We start from the raw sequence: 23,478 nt of genomic DNA on the forward strand, positions 1-23,478 counted from the left end.
GTTAAATGAAGCCTTGCTACATCTGAATGGAGCACTGGACCCTGGCGTAGTAGTCCCGGATACGACGGGAGAGACCAGAATTGACCAGCCAACAGATTGTAGAGGAGGGGAAACCAGGACCTTTTTGGCCAGAATGGAGCAATCAATATTAATTGTGCTTCTTCTTCTATTATCTTTACTAGCACCTTCGGAATTATACTGTAAGGGGGAAAGGCATACAGGAGATCTTTCGGCCATAGACAGGACAGAGCGTCCACCATTAGTGGGTGATCCCTGCTGGAGAGGGAACTGAATAACTCGAGTTGTTTGTTCTTTTGATTTGCAAAGAGATCCACTTTTGGTAACCCCCATTTGAGAGATATTTGCTTGAACATGTTGGGATCTAATGACCATTCTCCCACTCTTAGAACCTCTCTGCTGAGATAATCCGCTATTCTGTTTTCCTCGCCTTTCAGATGGACCGCTACCAGGGACTTTATATTCCTCTCTGCCCAACTGAAGATTTTCCATGACAACTGTTGTAATTCTTTGCTTCTGGTACCCCCCTGTCAGTTTAAGTAGGCTACTGTGGTAGCGTTGTCGGACAGTATCTTTACGTGATGGGATTTTACATACGGAAGAAGATACGTAAGAACTTCCAGCACTGCCGACAGTTCCCTTATGTTTGAAGAGGCTGCTGACATCTCTGGGCTCCAGGTGCCCTGAACTACCCGGCTGCTTGCGTCGGTTGTTATAATGATCTGATTCGCCGGTCACCAGAAAACTCCTCTTTGGAGATTTTTCTTTATCTTCCACCAGAAGAGAGACATTTTCACTCTTAATGGAACTTCTATTTTTTCGTCCCAGGATTCCAGGAGAAATTTTTGTAATGTCCTTGTATGATGCTGGGCCCATCGCACTGCGGGGATGGTGGATGTTAGATGTCCTAACAGTTTCACGATGTCCCTTATGGCCACTCTTTTGGCTTCGCAGAATTGGGAGATCTTTTGACTTATGATCATCTGTTTTTCTGGAGGTAAAAAGGACATGAGGTTGTATGAATCTAACAGGATTCCTAGAAATGTTTTCTGCCGACTGGGGACCAGGTCGGATTTCTGGGTATTTATTAGCCAGCCTAACTTGAGCAGACGCATGAATAGGCAGAGACGGTCCCTTTGCAAGTTAGTGATGGGATAATAGAGACAAAGATTAGCAGGGTTGTAAGTAGAGCTCAAACATAAAGCTCTCACCCGCAACTTATCTATCCCATCTACTATTGTTCTATACTCACTACTTGTAATACATTGTGGCGGCTTATTGAGTAAGCTGCTACTAATGCTATAGCTGGTGCCCTTGATAAACTATAAGCATATCCAGCACATTTAGTGAGTAATTGTCAGTGCATCTGGGAATTTATCAGGAGACATATATTAAGCAGACAATACTGATATTCCAGTTTTGCACGTTTTGAAAGCGTGGATTGAGTGGCTATACCCATACAATTGTGGAGTGAGCCACCTGTCCAGGCTTAGCCTGACTAATTCAATATGTGGCAGGTTCGCCACGATTTTTAATATATTACTAATAAAATTTCTTTTAAGCATGTATTCAGGCAGTTAAACACACCCAGCCTAACTTGGTCAACTTTTCCTGCACCGTCTGCAGATGCCCCTGGAGAACCTGAAGAGATGAACCTGCTATCAAGAGGTCGTCTAAGTATGGGACCACTAATATACCTTGAAGGTGTAGCTATCCCGTCACCTCGGCCATGATTTTGGAAAATATTCTTGGGGCTGATGATATCCCGAAGGGAATTTTTTCAAATTGATTATTAGTCTGAAGGAGTTGTTTGGTTTTTGTATAAGGAATATGGGAGAATAAAATCCCCGCCTTTCCTGATCTTGGGGAACTGGAACAATTGCGCCCTTTAGGATAGATGATATCTCCAACTCTATGGCCTGCTGTTTTTCTGATCTTTTTAACGGCTTGTTGATGGTGAAGTGTTCCGGAGGAGCCATATTGAACTCTAGTTTGTACCCCATGGATATGGTGTTTATAATCCAAGGGGCGGAAGAAATCTTTTCCCAGGCCTTGGAGAACATCCTTAACCTGCCACCTACTTGATGACTGGTGTCATTGACCGGGTTTAGAAGTGGATTCGGGGTTGAATAGGAACCCCTTCCCTCTCCCTCTGGAGGATTGCCATCTTCCGGTACTGTCTTTCCTCTTCTGGTCCGGTCTATTTCTCCTTTGAATCCGAAAGGACCGACGCTGCTGATAAAACTTTGATTCTGAAGGAAATCCCTTCTTTTTGTCTGATGCTTTTTCTAAAATGTCCTCAAGGACTGATCCGAACAGCTTATCCCGCTCAAACGGAATAGCGCATAGCCGACTCTTTGAGCTGGCGTCACCAGACCAAGATCTAAGCCATATAGCTCTTCTTGTGAAATTGGAGAGGGCTGAGGATCTAGCAGAGAACTTTACCAGATCTGCGGATGCATCTGACAAGAAATTACAGGCCTGTTTTAGGGTAGGTATTGAGGCCAGGATCTCTTCCCTTGGAGTTCCTACCGCCAGGTGTTTTTCAATTGTGTTAGCCATACTGACCGGGATCTTGATGTGCATGTAGTGGCTATACTGGGCCTAAGCATGGCTGTGTCTGTCTCCCATGCACGTTTTAATAGACCCTCACATTTCTTATCCAGAGGATCTTTTATCAGGCCCATGTCTTCAAAGGGAAGAGACGTTTTTTTCTTTTTATATCCTGGCGACAGGCGCATCAATCTTAGGCGTCTTGTCCCACAGAACTGAATCCTCCTCAGTAAATGGATATTTCCTTTTAAAGAAGGCCGAGATTACATTCTTTTTCTCAGGATCTTTCCATTCCTTTTTAATCAATGTTTTTATGTTACTATGGACAGGAAAGACCTTCCTCTTCTTTTCTCCTAGCCCCTGGAACATTCTGTCCTGCACGGACTGAGGCTCCTTAGTCTCTTCTATTTTCATTGTGGCCCTAATGGTCCATAACAGCCTTTCAGTATCTTCTGGGCTACAAAGGGGTCTCCCTGATTCCTCATCAGAGGATTCAGTTTTCTCAAGGGATAATACTTCTCCCTCCTCAGAGTCAGGCTCCGGCTGATGGTCCGACACCTGAGGAGAACACGGAGGGAGTCTTGTATCAATTGCTGATTTACCTCTTCTTTAATCATATCTGATTGATTCAAGGAAAGAGGTTGATTGGATAAAGACTCCTCAGATCTTCTGGTGCTGGTGTCCTTGCCCTGAAAGATAACATTTGAATCCTTTCAGGGCTTTGTAATAGGGCTACTCTATAACACCAACACCACACCAGTGAGGGAATAGTAATGTGCTCCCCCCCCCTTAGCAGGGTCAAATATCAGACAGGAAGGAGGCTTACCGGGCTCTGGGCGGCAGGATCCACAGGCTTACGGGACTCAGGAGCTTCCACATGAGCCGACATGTCACGTCAGTAATGCAGGACGTCGAACTCCGCGCACCCAGCCCTATATCCGCCAGTCCTCTGACGTCACCCGCCACCATAAGTGACGCCGAGGACTGGCAACTTTAACTTCCGCCTGTGCGCGCGCGATCCCTCGTTCCCGCAATGTAGCCAGGGAACGGAAGCCCGAGGACCTATGCCGAAAGGAAACGGGGACAGGACCTGTTAACCCCCGACCTCTGCACGGCCCTCCCGGATGGGGTAAGCTCTCCAGGCCGTGCGCGATGAACTCCTGCTGTAGCAGGAGCGGCTTCCACGCGATCCCGAGGACAGGAAACAACAAACTGAAGCAGGTAAGGGGAGAGGGCCTTTTAAATCTGAGCTTCTACGTTGTTTCCTGTCCTGAAATGCCGTTGTGGAGGCTCCGGGGAAAAGATCAATTTTTCTAACATTATGACTGTGATTCGTGCAAAGGATGACATTACTAGTAAATCTGCCGCCATGTGCCCTAAGAAGGTTGAGCCCACAGCTGTTTCTCCCTCCTAAACACACACATGTATGCTCGCCATGTGCTCTCGGTTCTCTCCCGGACCCCTCCGTCACCAGATTGGACACGTTCACTGCTTGACACCTCAATACACACAGTTCGGTCTATATGGTACCGGCGCCGTCTTTCACACACATGAAATAAAGAGAGATTTTGACCGCAGCAACTTTAGATTAAAAAATATATTTACTACACTTCAGTCTCAGTACAAAGAAAACAGGAAGAAACGACATCGTTACAAACCAAGAAATGACCTGAAAATGCTGAATTAAAGGAAATGTCAATTTTTGCAACTTGTAAATTTTTTATTTTTTTTGCTTCAGTGCATCCAAAAAAATAATAAAAAATGAAGCCCCATAAAAAATGGTTTTGATTTAGAAAAGCTACATTTTTTTTTATGTCTACGACTGCTATTCCTCTATGGATAAAGCCTGCTTAGTCTGACGCTGCAGTAACTACCTCCATCTGATATACATTTGGTAGGTGGGCAAGAACATGGAAAGGACAACGGCTGCAGAATCCGGCCACAGGGTAGCTGTAACCATGGAGATACGTAGCTCTGCGTAGGAGCTGAGAGGTCATCAAGATCATTTCCACAATTGCATTTTTTTTTTTTACTTTAGGTGCCTCAGAGCAATGTAATATTCGGTGCACATCGGTGTTTTACTGTACGATTTCTACTGCAGACCTTAGGCTGGGTTCACACAGTGGTAGGGGTGGCTGCCATATGCTTGGATCCGATCCCATCAGAGGACTCCCTCTTCCCAAGGCTTGTCCCTCAACTCTCCTACAGGATCTGATCCCACCTAGACCTCTACTACTGAGTGTGAGCGAAGACGTGGGTTCAAACGCTGGTTAGTTCACCTAGTACCTAATATATACACACAAGAACGCTGCCTGATGGGTGTTATACTCTGTGTACAACAGTACAAGGAATTTCTATAACAAGTGACCTACAAGAAAACAACTTACGCCCGTCAGAAACAGCGTCCCCAGAAAAAAAAAAAGAAAGAAAGAAATGTGCTGCCCTCTTCCTCCGGTCATTCCATTCCATTCTGAAGTTCTGTTTCTGGGAAAGCTGGGTAATGATCCAAATGGCCACCATTACAGCTGTCACCCAGCTTTCCTGGAAACGGATATTTGTGTGCGCGCTGGAGGGAGACTCTCTTCAGAAATAAATACACCACTATAATCCATGCGCTATGCCTGCGGCACCACGACGTACGGCTGGTGGGGGATGCACTTCTGCCTCTCGTTGCAGTTGTAGATCCAGCGCGGACGAACAAAATACAGGCTGGCGTTGTCATTGAGAGCCTGGCAAAGAGAGGGGCAAAGATGGCGTCACAGTGTCAGACACAGTAATAACAGTACCAGCAAGCAGTCCGCCGCTCCCTCACCTCCTCAAAGCTGTCATCCCATTCCTGGGCTGTGATCACATAATGAACCTTCTCGTTCATATATTCCTCCAGCTCCCTGCAGAGAAACAGACACATGACACAGGCCATACAGTATGTACTCGGGGGGCGGCCATACCCACCGTTACTGCTTTGATGCAACCTAAATAAAAAATAAAGCAACTTTGCAAATAGTATTTATTAGAACTTTCCTACCATTATGAGTCTACGGCCACCACGCAGGCTGATGCATCTCTATGGTAACAGACAACAAGTAAGCCCTGCGTAGTCTGATCCTGCAGTCATACTCTTTCCCATTTGTCCTCTTTGCAATAGGACCACGCGTGAAGGCACATAAGAGCCATACGAATTTCTAAATGCAGGTTTTTTGGTGCAGATTTGATGTGGTTTTGCAGCAGATCTCACTCTTCATTGGAAATGGGTGAAATCCGCACTAAAACTGCAAACATACTGTCTTTTTTGCACCATAAGACACATTTTCCCCCCAAAAGGGGAGGAAAATTTCCCTGCGTCTTATGGAGTGAATACTAATGAGCGAGGAGGGCCAGGAAGCGGTGAAGGCTCTGTACTCACTGTTTCCTGGCTGTGCTGTGCCTATGCACAACGTGAGGGCGCTCTGTTTACGCCCGATGTGCGCGTCGATTCACAGCACAGTCGATGGCAGGAAGAGCAGGAGCGGCGGCGGCCGGAGCAGGAGAGGTAAGTGGATTTTTATTTTTATGTGCTTTGTGGCATGGGGGCTGATGAGAGGATCGGGGCTCTTATCTGAGGTCTGATTGCTGGTCGGACCTGAGGTGCGCCTTATGGGTCGGTGCGTCTTATAGGGCGAAAAATACAATAAATTGACATGCTGCAGATTTGGAAATCCACACGGCAGGTCAATATCCGTACAGAAAAAAATCTGCAAAGTGTACATGAGATTTGTGTCATCTCCTACACTTTGCTGGTGCTGTACTTTGCTGTGGCTTTCCTGCAAGGGAATCTGTACGGAAAAACCACACACATTCCGCAACATGTGCAGGTGGCCTAAAGGTGTTTTCTGGGAGTTATATATGTCGCTGGCACATCCTCGGCATGGGTCATCAATATCTGATCAGTGGGGCCCGAACATCAGCAGCTGGAAGTGTCCCTGGCACTTGGGCGAGCGCTGTGGCCTCTTTCTGGGCCTGTGATGTCATGTCCATCGGTCACATGACCCTTCTGCTGCTTAAACCCATTCAAGTGAATGGGGGTGAGCTGTAATACCAAGCACGGCCACAATACCACATATGGTGCTGTGCATACTACGAAGAGGCCACAGCATTGTGATGTGCGCTGTGTTCCCTTCAAACAGCTACTCAGATGGAGTCAGATATTGATGACCTATTCTGAGGATGGGTCATCAATATTCAACACTAGGAAAACCCCTTTAAAGGGAACCTGTCACCAGGATTTTGCGCATAGAGCTGGGGACATGGGCTGCTAGATGGCCGCTAGCACATCTGCAGTACCCAGTCCCCATAGCTCTGTGTGCTTTTATTGTGTTAAAAAAACGTTTTGATCCATATGCAAATGAACCTGATATGTGTCCTGTATCCAGAGAGGAGTCCAGCGGAAAGGAGCCCAGCACCGCCCCGCGTCCTCCGAATCTCCTCCTTGCTGGCTGACGTCACAGAGCTGGCGCGCCGAAATCTTGCGATGCGCGAGCTAGCGCATGCGTAGTTCGTTCCTTGTGCTGATGCCAGCACAGGGAATGAACATGATGCCGACACTGCGCATGCGCTAGCTCGCGCATCGCAAGATTTCGGCGCGCCAGCTCTGTGACGTCAGCCAGCAAGGAGGAGATTCGGAGGACGCGGGGCGGTGCTGGGCTCCTTTCCGCTGGACTCCTCTCTGGATACAGGACACATATCAGGTTCATTTGCATATGGATCAAAACGTTTTTTTAACACAATAAAAGCACACAGAGCTATGGGGACTGGGTACTGCAGATGTGCTAGTGGCCATCTAGCAGCCCATGTCCCCAGCTCTATGCGCAAAATCCTGGTGACAGGTTCCCTTTAACAAGAAGGAGGTGACAGACGACTGTAGGTAACTGCAGGATCAGACTACACAGGGTCTCTTTGCAGTCTGTTACCATGGAGATGCATAGGTTTGCATAGCAGGAAATTATGACCAATAAAAAAAAAATGGCTGTGAAAGTGAATATGGCCTTTAAAAGGGGCTGCCATAGACATGTGGATATGCCGTAAATGTCTGATAGGTGGATGTTACCAACTATGGGATGTGCAGCCCCCTCACCGGGGGTACAGCGGACCCCCTCTCAGCAAAACCCTTGTAAAGTAAGTGCATTCAATTGCAAGATAACAATCTCTTATTCCCTGTTATCAGCCATTTCAGGCCCGAGTGTCCTTCACCAGAATAATCCCTTCCTCCATGAACGCCACTTTACCTCCCAACGTTCACACACATATTGGACTACTTTTAGCAGTTCCTTTTATAATGTTGCTGCACTTTTATAAGCTCTGTCTTAGATTAACTGTCTCCTTAAAGCGGTATTCCAGGATTTTGATATTGATGACATTTCCTCAGCACATAGGCCAGTGGTGGCGAACCTATGGCACGGGTGGCACTCAGAGCCCTCTCTGTGGGCACCCGTACCCTGGAAAAAGTGTATGGTGTACCAATATGTCTTTTTCTGCCATTCATCAGGGCAGGGCGCACTATGTACGGCACAGGCAGCGCAGGGCGCACTATGTACGGCACAGGGCGCACTATGTACAGCGCAGGGCGCACTATGTACAGCACAGGCAGCACAGGGTGCACTATGTACAGGGCAGGGCGCACTATGTACAGCACAGGCAGCGCAGGGCGCACTATGTACGGCACAGGCAGCGCAGGGCGCACTATGTACAGCACAGGCAGCGCAGGGGGCACTATGTACAGGGCAGGGCGCCCTATGTACAGCACAGGCAGCGCAGGGCGCACTATGTACAGCACAGGCAGCGCAGGGCGCACTATGTACAGCACAGGCAGCGCAGGGCGCACTATGTACGGCACAGGCAGCGCAGGGCGCACTATGTACGGCACAGGCAGCGCAGGGCGCACTATGTACAGCACAGGCAGCGCAGGGGGCACTATGTACAGGGCAGGGCGCCCTATGTACAGCACAGGCAGCGCAGGGCACACTATGCGCGGCACAGGCAGCGCAGGGCGCACTATGTACAGCGCAGGGCGCACTATGTACAGCACAGGGCGCACTATGTACAGCACAGGCAGCGCAGGGTGCACTATGTACAGCACAGGCAGCGCAGGGCGCACTATGTATAGCACAGGGGGCACTATGTACGACACAGGCAGCGCAGGGCGCACTATGTACAGCACAGGCAGGGCGCACTATGTACAGCACAGGCAGCGCAGGGCGCACTATGTACAGCACAGGGGGCACTATGTACGGCACAGGCAGCGCAGGGCGCACTATGTACAGCACAGGCAGCGCAGGGCGCACTATGTACAGCACAGGCAGAACTATGTACAGCACAGGCAGCGCAGGGCACACTATGTACAGCACAGGCAGCGCAGGCCGCACTATGTACAGCACAGGCAGCGCAGGGCACACTATGTACAGCACAGGCAGCGCAGGCCGCACTATGTACAGCACAGGCAGCGCAGGGGGCACTATGTACAGCACAGGCAGCGCAGGGGGCACTATGTACAGCACAGGGCGCACTATGTACGGCACAGGCAGCGCAGGGCGCACTATGTACAGCGCAGGCAGCGCAGGCCGCACTATGTACAGCACAGGCAGCGCAGGGGGCACTATGTACAACACAGGCAGCGCAGGGGGCACTATGTACAGCACAGGGCGCACTATGTACGGCACAGGCAGCGCAGGGCGCACTATGTACAGCGCAGGCACCGCAGGCCGCACTATGTACAGCGCAGGCAGCGCAGGGGGCACTATGTACAGCACTGGCAGCGCAGGGCGCACTATGTACAGCACAGGCAGCGCAGGGCGCACTATGTACAGCACAGGGCGCACTATGTACAGCACAGGCAGGGCGCACTATGTACAGCACAGGCAGCGCAGGGTGCACTATGTACAGCACAGCACAGGGCGCACTATGTACAGCACAGGGCGCACTATGTACAGCACAGGGCGCACTATGTACAGCACAGGGCGCACTATGTACAGCACAGGCAGCGCAGGGCGCACTATGTACAGCACAGGCAGCGCAGGGCGCACTATGTACAGCACAGGCAGCGCAGGGCGCACTATGTACAGCACAGGGCGCACTATGTACAGCACAGGCAGCGCAGGGTGCACTATGTACAGCACAGGCAGCACAGCACAGGGCGCACTATGTACAGCACAGGCAGTGCAGGGCGCACTATGTACAGCACAGGCAGCGCAGGCCGCACTATGTACAGCACAGGCAGCGCAGGGGGCACTATGTACAGGGCAGGGCGCACTATGTACAGCACAGGCAGCGCAGGGTGCACTATGTACAGCACAGGGCGCACTATGTACAGCACAGGCAGCGCAGGGCGCACTAGGTACGGCACAGGGCGCACTAGGTACGGCACAGGGCGCACTAGGTACGGCACAGGGCGCACTAGGTACGGCACAGGGCGCACTAGGTACGGCACAGGGCGCACTAGGTACGGCACAGGCAGCGCAGGGCGCACTATGTACGGCACAGGCAGCGCAGGGCGCACTATGTACGGCACAGGCAGCGCAGGGCGCACTATGTACGGCACAGGCAGCGCAGGGCACACTATGTACAGCACAGGGCGCACTATGTACGGCACAGGCAGCGCACAGCGCACTATGTACAGCACAGGCAGCGCAGGGCGTACTATGAACAGCACAGGGCAGGGTGCACTATGAGCGGCATAGGCAGCGCAGGACAGGGTGCACTATGTACAGCACAGACAGCGCAGGGTGCACTATCAACAGCACAGGCACAGCACTGAATGCAGGCAGCCTATTATAGCTACATGATAAAGTACATGGCAGATATACTGTACTAGACTGTAGTATTCAGGTTAAATTGCAGTGTTGGCACTTTGCGATAAATATTTGGGTTTTGGATTACAGTTTGGGCACTCAGTCTTGAAAAGGTTCACCATCACTGGAATAGGCCATCAATACTGTATCGGGGTCCTGCAACCCGCCGATCAGCTGTTTCGATGTAGCTCAGGCACTGGAACTACACAGCTCCGTCCGTTGTGCTGTGCATGGAGCAGGTTACTGCAACACTGCCCCCATTGAAGCTCCATCCATTAGACAATGGGCAGAGCTGTGTAGTTCTGGAGCACCCCTGAAATAGCTGACTGATGGGGATGCTGGGAGTTGGACCCCTGCTGATTGGATATTCATGGCCTATCGTGACAGTAGGCCATCATTATCAAACTCCTGGTCAACACCTTCAAGGTTGTTATTACAAACATTATGTAGCTGGCAGGTAGATGCATCTTATAACCTACCCATTGAACGCTGTGATGTATCGCTGGAGCAGGCGGCGTTCAGCGGGAGGGAACTCCCCGTACAAGAAGAAGCGTTTGCCAACAAATAAATCTACATAAAAAAAATTAAAACTTATTAGAAAGACAGTAAAACATATACATACAGTGCAGCTTCAGCAAATCAGAAGATTAAAGGGGTTGTCTATTTGGAAACAAATATAGAAACCTCTTTACTCCCCCAGCGATGCTCCGGCAGCCGCCTGCAGGTCTACATTGGAGTATACCTCTGATAGGCCTGGAAGCCTCCAGCTGGCTCCAGCCTATGATTACGAAGGAAGCGTTCCCCCAATCTCAGCAGGGAGAAGTTGTTCCGGCCCCGGGAGAACAGTGTTCCCAGGGAAGGCAGCCTCAATTATGACCACGGCATCTGAGGGTTAAATATCTGCGATCAGCATTATCGCCAATTGCAGACATTGGCCCCGTGTGTCGGCTATGGTGCCTCCCGCACTTGCAAGAAGGTGCCATTGTCAAAGACCAGACTTGTAGGCTGCATCAATAATGTGCCGCTACTCGGAGTAGGGCCACACGCAGCGGCTGTTGGGCAGCCACAAACCAGTTGATGCTGATTTGAGATTGCTATGTGCAGCACCGTTCTGCAGGTTACAGAAGTCGTTAGGTTGTTTACCTGCCGTATCACTTGACCATTAACAAGTGATAAAGCGGCATATGAGCTCAGCCCTTCTCATAGTACAGTGGGTTTGTCCACAGGTGTTACCCACCTGGAAGCTCAGGAATCGGCAGGTCGACCTCCGGCTCTTCCTCCACATCCGTGTTCTCGTCGGTTGATCCAGCGTAGGGGTCAGCTCTTGGAGGAGAGATCTGTTCTTTCTTGGCCGCCTTCTTCTGCTCCTCTATCCTGAGTGGAATAAGACGATGAAGCAGAGAATAAGCACAGGCCTTGAAAAGAGTCAAATCTACCTGAGAAGAGTCCTGGTTATTATAATCTCCTGCTGATGATCGGCAGTTCTCTCCTAGAGAGAAAGGGAGAAAACTCGGTAGAAGCCGGTCAGTCATCAGCAGGTGGGCAGGAGTTTATGAACTTTATGACTCTTCTCAGGCGGCCATGACTCTTTCTCAGGCCCAGTCTGCAATGATTGTGATGTTGGTTCTCGGCAACCACTTACTTTTAACTTCTAAATGACCGACCGCTGAAATCAACTCTCCTGTCTCTACTTTATGCCACCGTCAGTATGGGCAGCATAAAGTTGATGATAGGTTCCCTTTAAAGAGGTTTTCCGTGTTCAGAGCTGAACCCAGAGATACCTCCATTTTCACCCGGGCAGCCCCCCTGACTTGAGCATCGGAGCAGTTCATGCAGGGCAAAGGCTTTTTCAGGCGGTCCAGTGACGAACCGGGCTCTCCATAGGGCTGCCAGGAAGCGCGGTGACGTCACTGATGGGCGGGCTTTAGCGCTGCCCTAGACAGTTAAACGGCTAGGGCAGCGATAAAGCATGCCCATCAGAGCCGGTGACGTCACCAAACACACTGCCGGGCAGAAGCGTTATTGTAAACAAAAGAGCCCTTGCCCTGCGCGATCTAGCACAGGGCTAGGGAGCGCATCGGAGCATGAGCTGCTGCGATGCTAACATCAGGGGGGCTGCTTGGGTGAAAATAAGGGTATGTCCGGGTTCAGCTCTGAACCCGGACAACCCCTTTAAACTGCACGAAGCCTGGGAGGTATCGGGCGGACATTACAGATTGGTACGGTAATCCCTTCTATGTGCCAGCCCCACTCTGGTCTTTCTGCGGTTGGTCAGGGGCAGCTCTCTGTATCTCCTTTAGGCCTCACCCCAAGGCTCAAATTTATACGGAGAAGTAACAGGGCCCCCCTTATTCTACTGCTTGTTTTCTATTTTTTCACACGGACCTGACAGATGTAAACTGCGGCCTGCGCCACATGTACAGAGGTACAGGTAAGGCTAGTTTCACACTAGCGTTCGGCTGTCCGCTCGTGAGCTCCGTTTGAAGGGGCTCACGAGCGGACCCGAACGCCTCCGTCCAGCCCTGATGCAGTCTGAATGGATGCGGATCCGCTCAGACTGCATCAGTCTGGCGGCGTTCAGCCTCCGCTCTGCTCAGCAGGCGGACACCTGAACGCTGCTTGCAGCGTTCGGGTGTCCGCCTGGCTGTGCGGAGGCGTGCGGATCCGTCCAGACTTACAATGTAAGTCAATGGGGACGGATCCGTTTGAAGATGCCACAATATGGCTCAATCTTCAAGCGGATCCGTCCCCCATTGACTTTCAATGTAAAAGTCTGGACGGATCCGCTCAGGCTAATTTCACACTTAGCTTTTTTTTTGCCAATATAATGCAGACGGATCCGATCGAACGCAAGTGTGAAAGTAGCCTAAGTGTGAAAAGCCGTACATACAGAAAGCAATGAAGCAGCTACAGCGGGGGCAGAAGCTGTGCCCGTGCCATCACTGTCAGGTGGCGGCTGTACTATAAACCTCATGCTCTAATGGCCTGGATCAGAGGGATCAGAGCACTTGCGGTGAGGCACCGGGAGGGCCCCCCCTTCCTCTTTCACCCCATTGCTGCCCAAGAAATGAAGTTATGGCTCCTGAACTACAGAGATTAAAGAAAAACTGCTGAGTCCTAAAGGCCAAAACTGTCAGCGTCATTAAGGGGTTAAACAATGACAGCATCACTCTATGAGACATTGCAGCTCCTCTGAACCCACTTTCTCAGCTCGTCCTCCGTGTCTCCCCCAGAGTCCTCATCTGGATACCGCTCTCCACCTGAAAATAATGATGCAGAGTTATTATCCGAGTATAAGACCCCTGCGGGGGTGAAGCCCCATCACGAGGGTCTCATCAATGGAGCTGCCGTAATTACATGAAACAGCACCGGTCTGGTCCGCAGGCTGTGTCTGGTATTGCAGTTCAGCCTCGCTCCAGTGAATGCTGCAATGCCAGGCCCAGGCTGATGGACAGGGGTGGCGCTCATACAACCTCATACAACCTTCAAGGGGTAACCGGCTCGGAGCAGACACTCACCCCTGTCCTCCTCGTCTGTAGACCCACCATATTCATCCTCTTCTTTTGGGGGATTCTCTCTTTTCATTACACTGGGTTTTTCCTCATCTTCCTCGCTTTCTACTTTGACCGTGGTCCTTGCGGGTTTGGCCTTTGCAGGGCTGGACGACTGATTCTTGTTATTTGTCCGCCCGGGGTCAGGATTCTGGAGAAGTGACGTAGAAGAAGAAAAGGACTATAACTCCTATTATCTCCAATCACTTGTGCAAATCAAAACTTCTGAAGATCCCACCTCATAAAATCACAAAGATATGTCCTAACTTTATGTTCGATGGGGGTACGATGTCTAGACCCCCCCCCCCCACCGATTCTCAGGATACATGGGGGTCCCAGAGGTCAGACCCCCACCAACCACAAAGTGGTGACATATTCTAGTGTTACACCATCCATTGACAAGATGAGACCACCCCTTTAATGAGAAGCATCACTGCCATACACACTGCGGCAGACATTTAATGAAAGTCATGTTGAGAATATATCCCTTTAAGAGGCAGATGAATTACCGCTCTGTGGGGCGGAGCTTTGTGTCGAGGCGGAGAGTCGTCTTCGCTGTCGTCATCCTCGTCGCTGCTGCTGTCAGCGCCAACCATCAAATATCTGAAATTTCACAGCATTTGCCGCAGTTAGTTTTATTTTTTATAAACCCCTTTGTTGGGGTCGTTAGTGATAAAAGTGTTAACGGCAGTGAAATCCGGCACCTACTTCTTGTAGGGAAGGCGCTGCCTCTTCCTGTGACATTCCAGAATCCACTCCTTGCGTACTATAATTCCTCCCGCAGCTTTTACCTGACTGTATTTTGGGGTATTGGCAAATGCGCAGCTAAAAAAAAAAAAAAAAAAAGTATAAATGTGTCAACTAATGCGATTAGCAAGACCCCCGTAGCCCAACCTCGTTTACTACATTCATTAAAGGGGTTGTGCAGCTCTTTGGAGTCTTTTATCTTTCTGGCTCCTTTTGCCGCCTTCCGGTCTCCGTCCTGTGAACGTCTGTGCAGTCGATGGTTGACCTCAGCAGTGATGGGTCTCCAAGCGTCAGGTCACTGCTGAGGCCAGTCATTGGCTGCTGTGGTGCATGTGACCCTTAGAGGAGAGGGACTGGAAGACCGCTGGACGGAGGCTGGGGAAGGTGGAACAGACTGGGGCTCTAACGTACAAAATTCCCCAAAGCTGGACAACCCCAATCTTCAGGTCCGCGGTGAACATGTCCGTGCAGCATATTCTACGTACATGAGGTGAGTGCTGTCCGGGGTCCAGTCTGGTCGGTACTTGGCCCCCATCTCCAGGGCTTTATCCCTTAGGTCAGATCGGAACGGATTCTGAAAACCGCTCAGCACAAACACCGTCCCCTGCAGGACGCGATTCATCTCTACCGGCTGGGAGCTGGGGGGCGTCTTCTTGTGCGAGGCTTTCTCTGGTGGAGGGGTCTTCTTTACAGGGGGTGCAGGCTGGGGCTCAGCTAAAACGACACAGACAGGTTACGTACAGTACTGAAACTCCACAGTCAGCCATTGCATAGGCGTGGCGCTGTTTTGGGAAGAAAGCAGCCATGTTTTTTTTTACTCCTGTACAACCTTTCTAAAAATCCGTGCAGGTTTCACACGGGATATGAAGTGACAGCGAGAGGCCGTTTCATCACAACGACAAGACGTTACCTTTAATTTTTTTGGGTGGGGGCTGCGAGTTGCTCTCTTTGGAATGCGATGGGGAGGCCTTGGCCGGTGGGTGGCTGGAGGGCTCTTTTTTGAATTCGAACTTGCGTTTGCCAGAAGACGGATCCTTAAGGGAGAGAAGGGAATAGAGAAATCCTGCACTGCTTTTTCGGACGGAGAGGATGTCGTTCTGTCACCTTACCTTTGGCGCTGTGCTGCTCGGTGGGGTTTTAGTGACGGGTTTTTCACCGCTGCTGTCTGTGGAGCTGGCCCCTTGTAACGCCACCGCTGCATAGCTTGTCTGCGGAGCTGCATGGTGAAACAAACAGGAAGAGGTAGGGACCTTTAAGAGTACCATAACTGTACCGTAAGTGGCGCATGTGATTACGGGCAATGCAATTATTTTTTTTTTTTTAACCTATAAATGAATGAGCATTAAAGTTTTTTTACATATATATTTCCTGCAGCACCTGTGGGGAAAATACACACATACCTGCTCTCCGCCACTTTGTGACTCTTCTGTCTGTAAACTTCTGGATGGAATCACATGCAGCGCTGCAGCCAATGACCGGCCTCAGCAGTGACCAGGCTGTATATAGTCCCAGACGGAGGGCAGTCATTGGCTGTAGCTGTGCATGTGACCCAGTCCATCTGGAAGTTTACAGACTGGGACCAGAAGATCGTTGAACAGAGCGGCGGGGGAGGAGGGGACTGCGGATCTCTCCACAAGTGCCGCCTACTGGAGCGGAAATTAAAACAAAAAGATGGTTTATTCCCTTTAAGAATATTTTTTACTAATATGCTCTGATCTGTGTCACTATGACACTTGCTTCTGTTAGGGTAGCCGATCAGCTTTTTGAAGAGAAGTCCGCGTTCCGTGAGTGCGCAGCCTTCCCTTCATTGTGTACCTGGTCGCCATCAACACTGCAGGTAAACAATGAAGAGAAGGCAGCGCTTGCAGGAGCGCAGCCTTCTCGTTAAGCAGCTGATCGGCGGGGGTTACAGTGTCAGAACCCCGCCGATCTGATATTGATAAACCATCCTGAGGATAGGTCATCAATATTAAAATCCTGGAAACCCCTTTAATAACTGGCACCAAGACAAACCACTGGTGCAGAGATCAGATGACTGTCGCGGGTCCAGCCATGTCTGGCTGCGACCATGTAAAGCGCTGCATGTTACATAACACCATCAGGCAGAAACCACGTGACACTTACCTTTTGGAGGAGTGATCTCAGTTTTGCTTGTGCGGCTGAAAAACAGACTACCAGGACGCATGGAGGGGGGTGAGCTCTCCTCCTCCTTCACCTTGAACTGGCCCAGCTTGGTGACTTTCTGCACAGAATTGTGGTGAACAAAGAATACATGAGGAAGGTCCAATGGATTCAGTGAATGAAAAAGAGGCACCTGTGACCTTTCCGTTCCTCCCCGTCTACAGTCTATGGTATTACTGCAGAAAGAGCAGAACTGAGGGGGTTTCTGAACACTTGCAGACAGCGAGAAAGGAGTCCGCACCCCTTATAAGTCAGATTACAGGTTTTATATGTTCACACGTACCGCCAAAAAGTACACGGTCGCCAAACAACGCCCTGACGCTTCCCTGGCTACTGTGAACAAGAGGGCGCGCAATACAGTAAGTCTGTTTCATTCTTTAAAGAGACCCTCTCACCGCTCCTGACATGTCTGTTTTAATAGCTCCACGCATTCCCCATATAATAACAATTCTGGAGCCTCTATTCTAATGACTCTATGTTCTGCCGTTCCTTTATTATTCCTGCTAGAAGCTATGAATTAATTACTAGCAGTCTGCAGTAAGGGTACAAAGGGGTGGTAACAAGTTGGGGGTGTGTCCCTGTACAGTCTGACAATGGCATCACTGATTGGATAGAGTGAGTCTGTGCAGGGACACACCCCCAACTGGTTACCGCCCCTCTGTACCCTTACTGCAGACTGCTAGCAATTCATTCATAACTTCTAGTAGCAATAATAGAGGAATAAGAATAGATGTTCCAGAATGGTTATTACATGGGGGATGAACACAGGCCTGTCAGGAGAGGTGAGAGGTCCTCTTTAACAACCAGAGTCCCGGCCCTGACTGATTGAACAGTCCAGTCCAATCAGACCTGTCCACTCGATAGGCCATCAATAGTGTTGAGCGAACTTGTGTTTTAAGTTCGGCGTCTAAAGTTCGGGTTTTCGTAGAATCGCATTATGGATTCCGCTACCACGGAGCATAACTGAATTTAGAATCCATAACGCGATTCTTCGATAACCCGAACCTGAACTTTAGACACTGAACTTAAAACACAAGTTCGCTCAACACTAATCATCAATATAAAAAGAGTAGACAACCCCCTTGAAGTCCAGGACCACGTGCCATACGTTTACTGCATGTGGTGCTATACAGAATGTAAAAGACGCCTGAAAACAAGTTGTTACGGCTACTTACTGGTGAAGAGGGAGGTGGGTCGTCTTTGTCCGGAGGAGAGTGGAACCGTACGAATGAAAGTCCATAGGCCAGATTCTAGAAGACAGAAATGGCCCGCGGCTTACTTAGAAGCTCGGTCACAGTTTTCTCAGAATACGCCCTGTAGGTCTGCGGCTCACCTTGGTATATGGCTGGCTGCACACAATCTTCACCCTGTCCCACTTCTTCTCAGCTGCTGTCTTTACCAGCTTGTCTGACCCAAACATCCGTGTACGATTCAGGTTACTGCCAGCCTTGCTCTCACTGGGTGACATAAAGGACGACATTCCCAGGATCACCTGATGGAGGACAGGAAACATCTCAGGTACGTGAGGCACCTGCTCCCTACATGACACAGCAGAGGCCTGGCATCTCTAAATTAAAGGGGCTGTCCAGGAAAGATCTCCCATCTGATCTGAAGCTTGGAGAGACGCAACTGCTGGGTGGTCAGGAAACTGGCAATGCATGGTGAGCAGATACTGAGCGATCTAAATCACCCCAGAAATCTAAAATTCCCTCCTTGACTCCCCTCCATCCTCACCTCATACTCTTGCTCGCTGACTGATGTAGAATGTCCGACCAGAACTTCCACAAAGGCCGAGCCTTCATTTCCAATGTCGATGCTGTGGATCTGTTCTTCCTTCTCGAACTGTGGAGGGACAGGCGGTGAGGAAAACAGCGAGGACAGGCGGTGAGGAAAACAGCGAGGACAGGCGGTGAGGAAAACAGCGAGGACAGGCGGTGAGGAAAACAGCGGGGACAGGGGGTGAGGAAAACAGCGGGGACAGGGGGTGAGGAAAACAGCGGGGACAGGGGGTGAGGAAAACAGCGGGGACAGGGGGTGAGGAAAACAGCGGGGACAGGGGGTGAGGAAAACAGCGGGGACAGGGGGTGAGGAAAACAGCGGGGACAGGGGGCGAGGAAAACAGCGGGGACAGGGGGCGAGGAAAACAGCGAGGACAGGCGGCGAGGAAAACAGCGAGGACAGGCGGCGAGGAAAACGGCGAGGACAGGGGGCGAGGACAGGCGGCGAGGAAAACAGCGAGGACAGGCGGCGAGGAAAACAGCGAGGACAGGCGGCGAGGAAAACAGCGAGGACAGGCGGCGAGGAAAACAGCGAGGACAGGCGGCGAGGAAAACAGCGAGGACAGGCGGCGAGGAAAACAGCGAGGACAGGGGGCGAGGAAAACAGCGAGGACAGGGGGCGAGGAAAACAGCGAGGACAGGGGGCGAGGAAAACAGCGAGGACAGGGGGCGAGGAAAACAGCGAGGACAGGCGGCGAGGAAAACAGCGAGGACAGGCGGCGAGGAAAACAGCGAGGACAGGCGGTGAGGAAAACAGCGAGGACAGGCGGCGAGGAAAACAGCGAGGACAGGCGGCGAGGTAAACAGCGAGGAAAACAGCGAGGACAGGCGGCGAGGAAAACAGCGAGGACAGGCGGCGAGGTAAACAGCGAGGACAGGCGGCGAGGTAAACAGCGAGGACAGGCGGCGAGGAAAACAGCGAGGACAGGCGGCGAGGAAAACAGCGAGGACAGGCGGTGAGGAAAACAGCAAGGACAGGGGGGGCACCATGACACCTCCTGCCTGTATCCATACCTGGAGAATGACAGAGATCTGCTTCTCCCCGGCATGCTGTGCTTTCCATTTCCTGTACGTGTCCGGCTTCAGTAGGTTCTCTGCCGTGTGGGTCTAGAAAACAAAAATCAATGAGTGAATGGTATCAGCAAGACCCATAAATAGCCAACCCTCAGTCAACCTGTGGGCGGCGAAGGTCCCCAGTCTGTCGTCTCAGCGTTTGGGAGATTTTCAGTAAGTGGTCACTAACAGGAATCTCCAAACCCAATTGTTTAACCCTTTGATCACCACAGTCAAGAGTGTCCAAGAGCTTGAGGCAATGGAAAACTCCCTTCAATTGGGTCATCGGTCTGCCTTGGTGACCGTGGACTGGGAAACCCTGTGCAATCAGATCAGAGCCGATAACATAAGGTGTCCTGATGTGGATTAAGAGCGGGAGTGACCACCCAATGCTCGCTACAGCAGCTGTGGCGACATGAAGAGGTACTCACCGTGTCCGCACTGCTGCAGGAGACCACGTGCTTCAGTTTGATCTCAGGCATGGTTCTCACGCTGCTGAACTGAGGAGGCCCTCAACCAACCAGTCTTCTGCGTCTCTCCACCAGAAGATGCCAGTGCATGCCCACTGAAAGACATCACAACTGGACATTCATGAGTGTTCTCCTAGATATTTATATTAAAGCCTCATTCACATGTCAGTGTTTGGTCAGTGATTGAGAGCCAAAACCAGGACTGGAGCCTCCACAGACATAGGGCTGTTTCACACGAGCGGATGCCGTGCGTGACATCTGCTCCGTGAATGACAGCCAAGACCCGATGCGGACAGCAGAAGCACGGAGCATTAACATGACTGATAACGCTCCGTGCCTCCCTGTGATCTCTTTAGTACGAAATCACAATGACAACTTTATCTCACTGTGATTTCATAGTAAAGAGGTCACAGGGAGGCACAGAGCGTTATCAGTCATGTTACTGCTCCGTGCTTCTGCTGTCCGCATCGGGGCTTGGCTGTCATTCACGGAGCGGATGTCACGCACGGCATCCACTTGTGTGAAACAGCCCATAAGGTAGAAGGGAAAGATCTGCTCCTGTTCTTGGTTTAGATCCGCACCTGGTTTTGGATCAAAATCACTGATGGAAATCCCCGTAGACAGCACTCTATAGAGTACACGTCCCCGTAGACCGCCCTCTATAGTGTACACGTCCCCGTAGACAGCACTCTATAGTGTACACGTCCCCGTAGACCGCACTCTATAGAGTACACGTCCCCGTAGACCGCCCTCTATAGTGTACACGTCCCCGTAGACAGCACTCTATAGTGTACACGTCCCCGTAGACCTGCCCTCTATAGTGTACACGTCCCCGTAGACCGCCCTCTATAGTGTACACGGCCCCGTAGACCTGCCCTCTATAGTGTACACGTCCCCGTAGACCGCCTTCTATAGTGCACACGTCCCTGTAGACCGCCCTCTATAGTGTACACGTCCCCGTAGACAGCACTCTATAGTGTACACGTCCCCGTAGACAGCACTCTATAGTGTACACGTCCCCGTAGACAGCACTCTATAGTGTACACGTCCCCGTAGACCGCCCTCTATAGTGTACACGTCCCCGTAGACCGCACGCTATAGTGTACACGTCCCCGTAGACCGCACGCTATAGTGTACACGTCCCCGTAGACAGCACTCTATAGTGTACACGTCCCCGTAGACAGCACTCTATAGTGTACACGTCCCCGTAGACAGCACTCTATAGTGTACACGTCCCCGTAGACAGCACTCTATAGTGTACACGTCCCCGTAGACAGCACTCTATAGTGTACACGTCCCCGTAGACAGCACTCTATAGTGTACACGTCCCCGTAGACAGCACTCTATAGTGTACACGTCCCCGTAGACAGCCCTCTATAGTGTACACGTCCCCGTAGACAGCCCTCTATAGTGCACACGTCCCGTAGACAGCCCTCTATAGTGTACACGTCCCCGTAGACCGCACGCTATAGTGTACACGTCCCCGTAGACAGCACTCTATAGTGTACACGTCCCCGTAGACAGCACTCTATAGTGTACACGTCCCCGTAGACAGCCCTCTATAGTGTACACGTCCCCGTAGACCGCCCTCTATAGTGTACACGTACACCGCACGCTATAGTGCACACGTCCCGTAGACAGCCCTCTATAGTGTACACGTCCCCGTAGACAGCCCTCTATAGTGTACACTTCCCCGTAGACAGCACTCTATAGTGTACACATCCCCGTAGACCGCACTCTATAGTGTACACGTCCCTGTAGACAGCACTCTATAGTGTACACGTCCCCGTAGACCGCACGCTATAGTGTACACGTCCCCGTAGACCGCCCTCTATAGTGTACACGTCCCCGTAGACCGCCCTCTATAGTGTACACGTCCCTGTAGACCGCCCTCTATAGTGTACACGTCCCTGTAGACCGCCCTCTATAGCGTACATATCCCCGTAGACTGCACGCTATAGGCAGCGACAGCCACAAGGGGTTAATACGATATTCCTTCAAATGGAATGGGAGCACTATGGCCGCCTGTTAAGTGACCAATCGCCAATGCCTCCAGCGCTGGACGCGACTTTCACATACGGAGACGACATACATTTTACGGACTCGTTTATTATTTTCCAGGCTGGGGGCTCATCTCTAAAAGAAGTGAAACATGTAGTGTAACCCCCCCCACTCAGCAGACATAACCTGACACTTGCTGCAGTTCTACAGGGAGTACACGCAGCAGCCGCCGGCCATAACTTATCAGCTACAATTTGCGGTACCGCAGGACAGACGCCGCAATAACCGCACATAAAACAGCAAAGAAACGCGCACAATACACACAAGGTTAGGAAACATGCGATTCTCATACCTCCACCAAACCTCCCGCCCCGGAAGTGATCACCTTCCAGCTGTACAAGGCGCACCGGAAGTTGTCAGCGGCATTTCCACACAAGCGGAAGTTTCTTGGAAGCCATGTTTGTACTCCCGGAAACGCGTAGTGATGGAGCGAGAAGGTCGGCCATCTTTGTACACCTCGAACAGTTTTGTCTTTCTTCCAGTCATTTCAGGTGATTTCTACATAAAAGGATCATGGAGGAGTCAGCGTGGGTGAAGCAGTGGAAATAATGAATACTAGTGATTATATCGTGCGTAATATCACCCACAGACCCCCCTAATAATGTCACCTGCAGACCCCCCTAATAATGTCACCCACAGACCCCCTAATAATGTCACCCACAGACCCCTAATAATGTCACCCACAGACCCCTAATAATGTACCCACAGACCCCCTAATATGTCACCCACAGACCCCCTAATAATGTCACCCACAGACCCCCTAATAATGTCACCCACAGACCCCCTAATAATGTCACCCACAGACCCCTAATAATGTCACCCACAGACCCCTAATAATGTCACCCACAGATCCCCTAATAATGTCACCCACAGATCCCCTAATAATGTCACCCACAGACCCCTAATAATGTCACCCACAGATCCCTAATAATGTCACCCGCAGACCCCCCTAATAATGTCACCCACAGACCCCTAATAATGTCACCCACAGACCCCCTAATAATGTCACCCACAGACCCCCTAATAATGTCACCCACAGACCCCTAATAATGTCACCCACAGACCCCCTAATAATGTGACCCACAGACCCCCCTAATAATGTCACCCACAGACCCCTAATAATGTCACCCACAGACCCCCCTAATAATGTCACCCACAGACCCCTAAAAATGTCACCCACAGACCCCCTAATAATGTCACCCACAGACCCCTAATAATGTCACCCACAGACCCCCTAATAATGTCA

At 50.8% G+C, this 23,478-nt stretch overlaps 1 protein-coding gene across 1 annotated transcript; it reads right to left on the bottom strand.

The window, feature by feature from the left end:
- Window positions 1-4,153: 4,153 nt before the first annotated feature.
- On the bottom strand, window positions 4,154-22,622 carry XRCC1 (X-ray repair cross complementing 1). The gene is made up of 18 exons (XM_044296856.1): window positions 22,525-22,622; window positions 20,133-20,266; window positions 19,663-19,755; window positions 18,605-18,712; window positions 18,204-18,362; window positions 18,046-18,120; window positions 16,814-16,931; window positions 15,799-15,905; window positions 15,600-15,723; window positions 15,175-15,403; window positions 14,651-14,767; window positions 14,452-14,545; window positions 13,910-14,093; window positions 13,594-13,651; window positions 11,629-11,765; window positions 10,871-10,961; window positions 5,384-5,459; window positions 4,154-5,300 (listed from the first exon to the last, which is right to left on the bottom strand). Exons 2-18 carry the CDS (start codon window positions 20,181-20,183, stop codon window positions 5,187-5,189), a joined length of 1,935 nt encoding a protein of 644 aa, XP_044152791.1. The 5' UTR covers window positions 20,184-20,266; window positions 22,525-22,622; the 3' UTR covers window positions 4,154-5,186.
- Between the last annotated feature and the right edge of the window lie 856 nt (window positions 22,623-23,478).

This window comes from Bufo gargarizans, chromosome 6, assembly GCF_014858855.1.
Source record: "Bufo gargarizans isolate SCDJY-AF-19 chromosome 6, ASM1485885v1, whole genome shotgun sequence".
NCBI classification, from domain to species: domain Eukaryota; kingdom Metazoa; phylum Chordata; class Amphibia; order Anura; family Bufonidae; genus Bufo; species Bufo gargarizans.

Bases quoted from the DNA above. Each gene is read 5' to 3' on its own strand.
- XRCC1 (XM_044296856.1), bottom strand. From the start codon at position 20,183: ATGCCTGAGATCAAACTGAAGCACGTGGTCTCCTGCAGCAGTGCGGAC. The intron at 15,724-15,798 runs GTAAGGTGACAG...CTCTCCCTTAAG, and splicing joins CGAGCAGCACAGCGCCAAAG to GATCCGTCTTCTGGCAAACG. The intron at 11,766-13,593 runs GTGGGTTCAGAG...TATTCCACTCAG, and splicing joins ACGGAGGACGAGCTGAGAAA to GATAGAGGAGCAGAAGAAGG.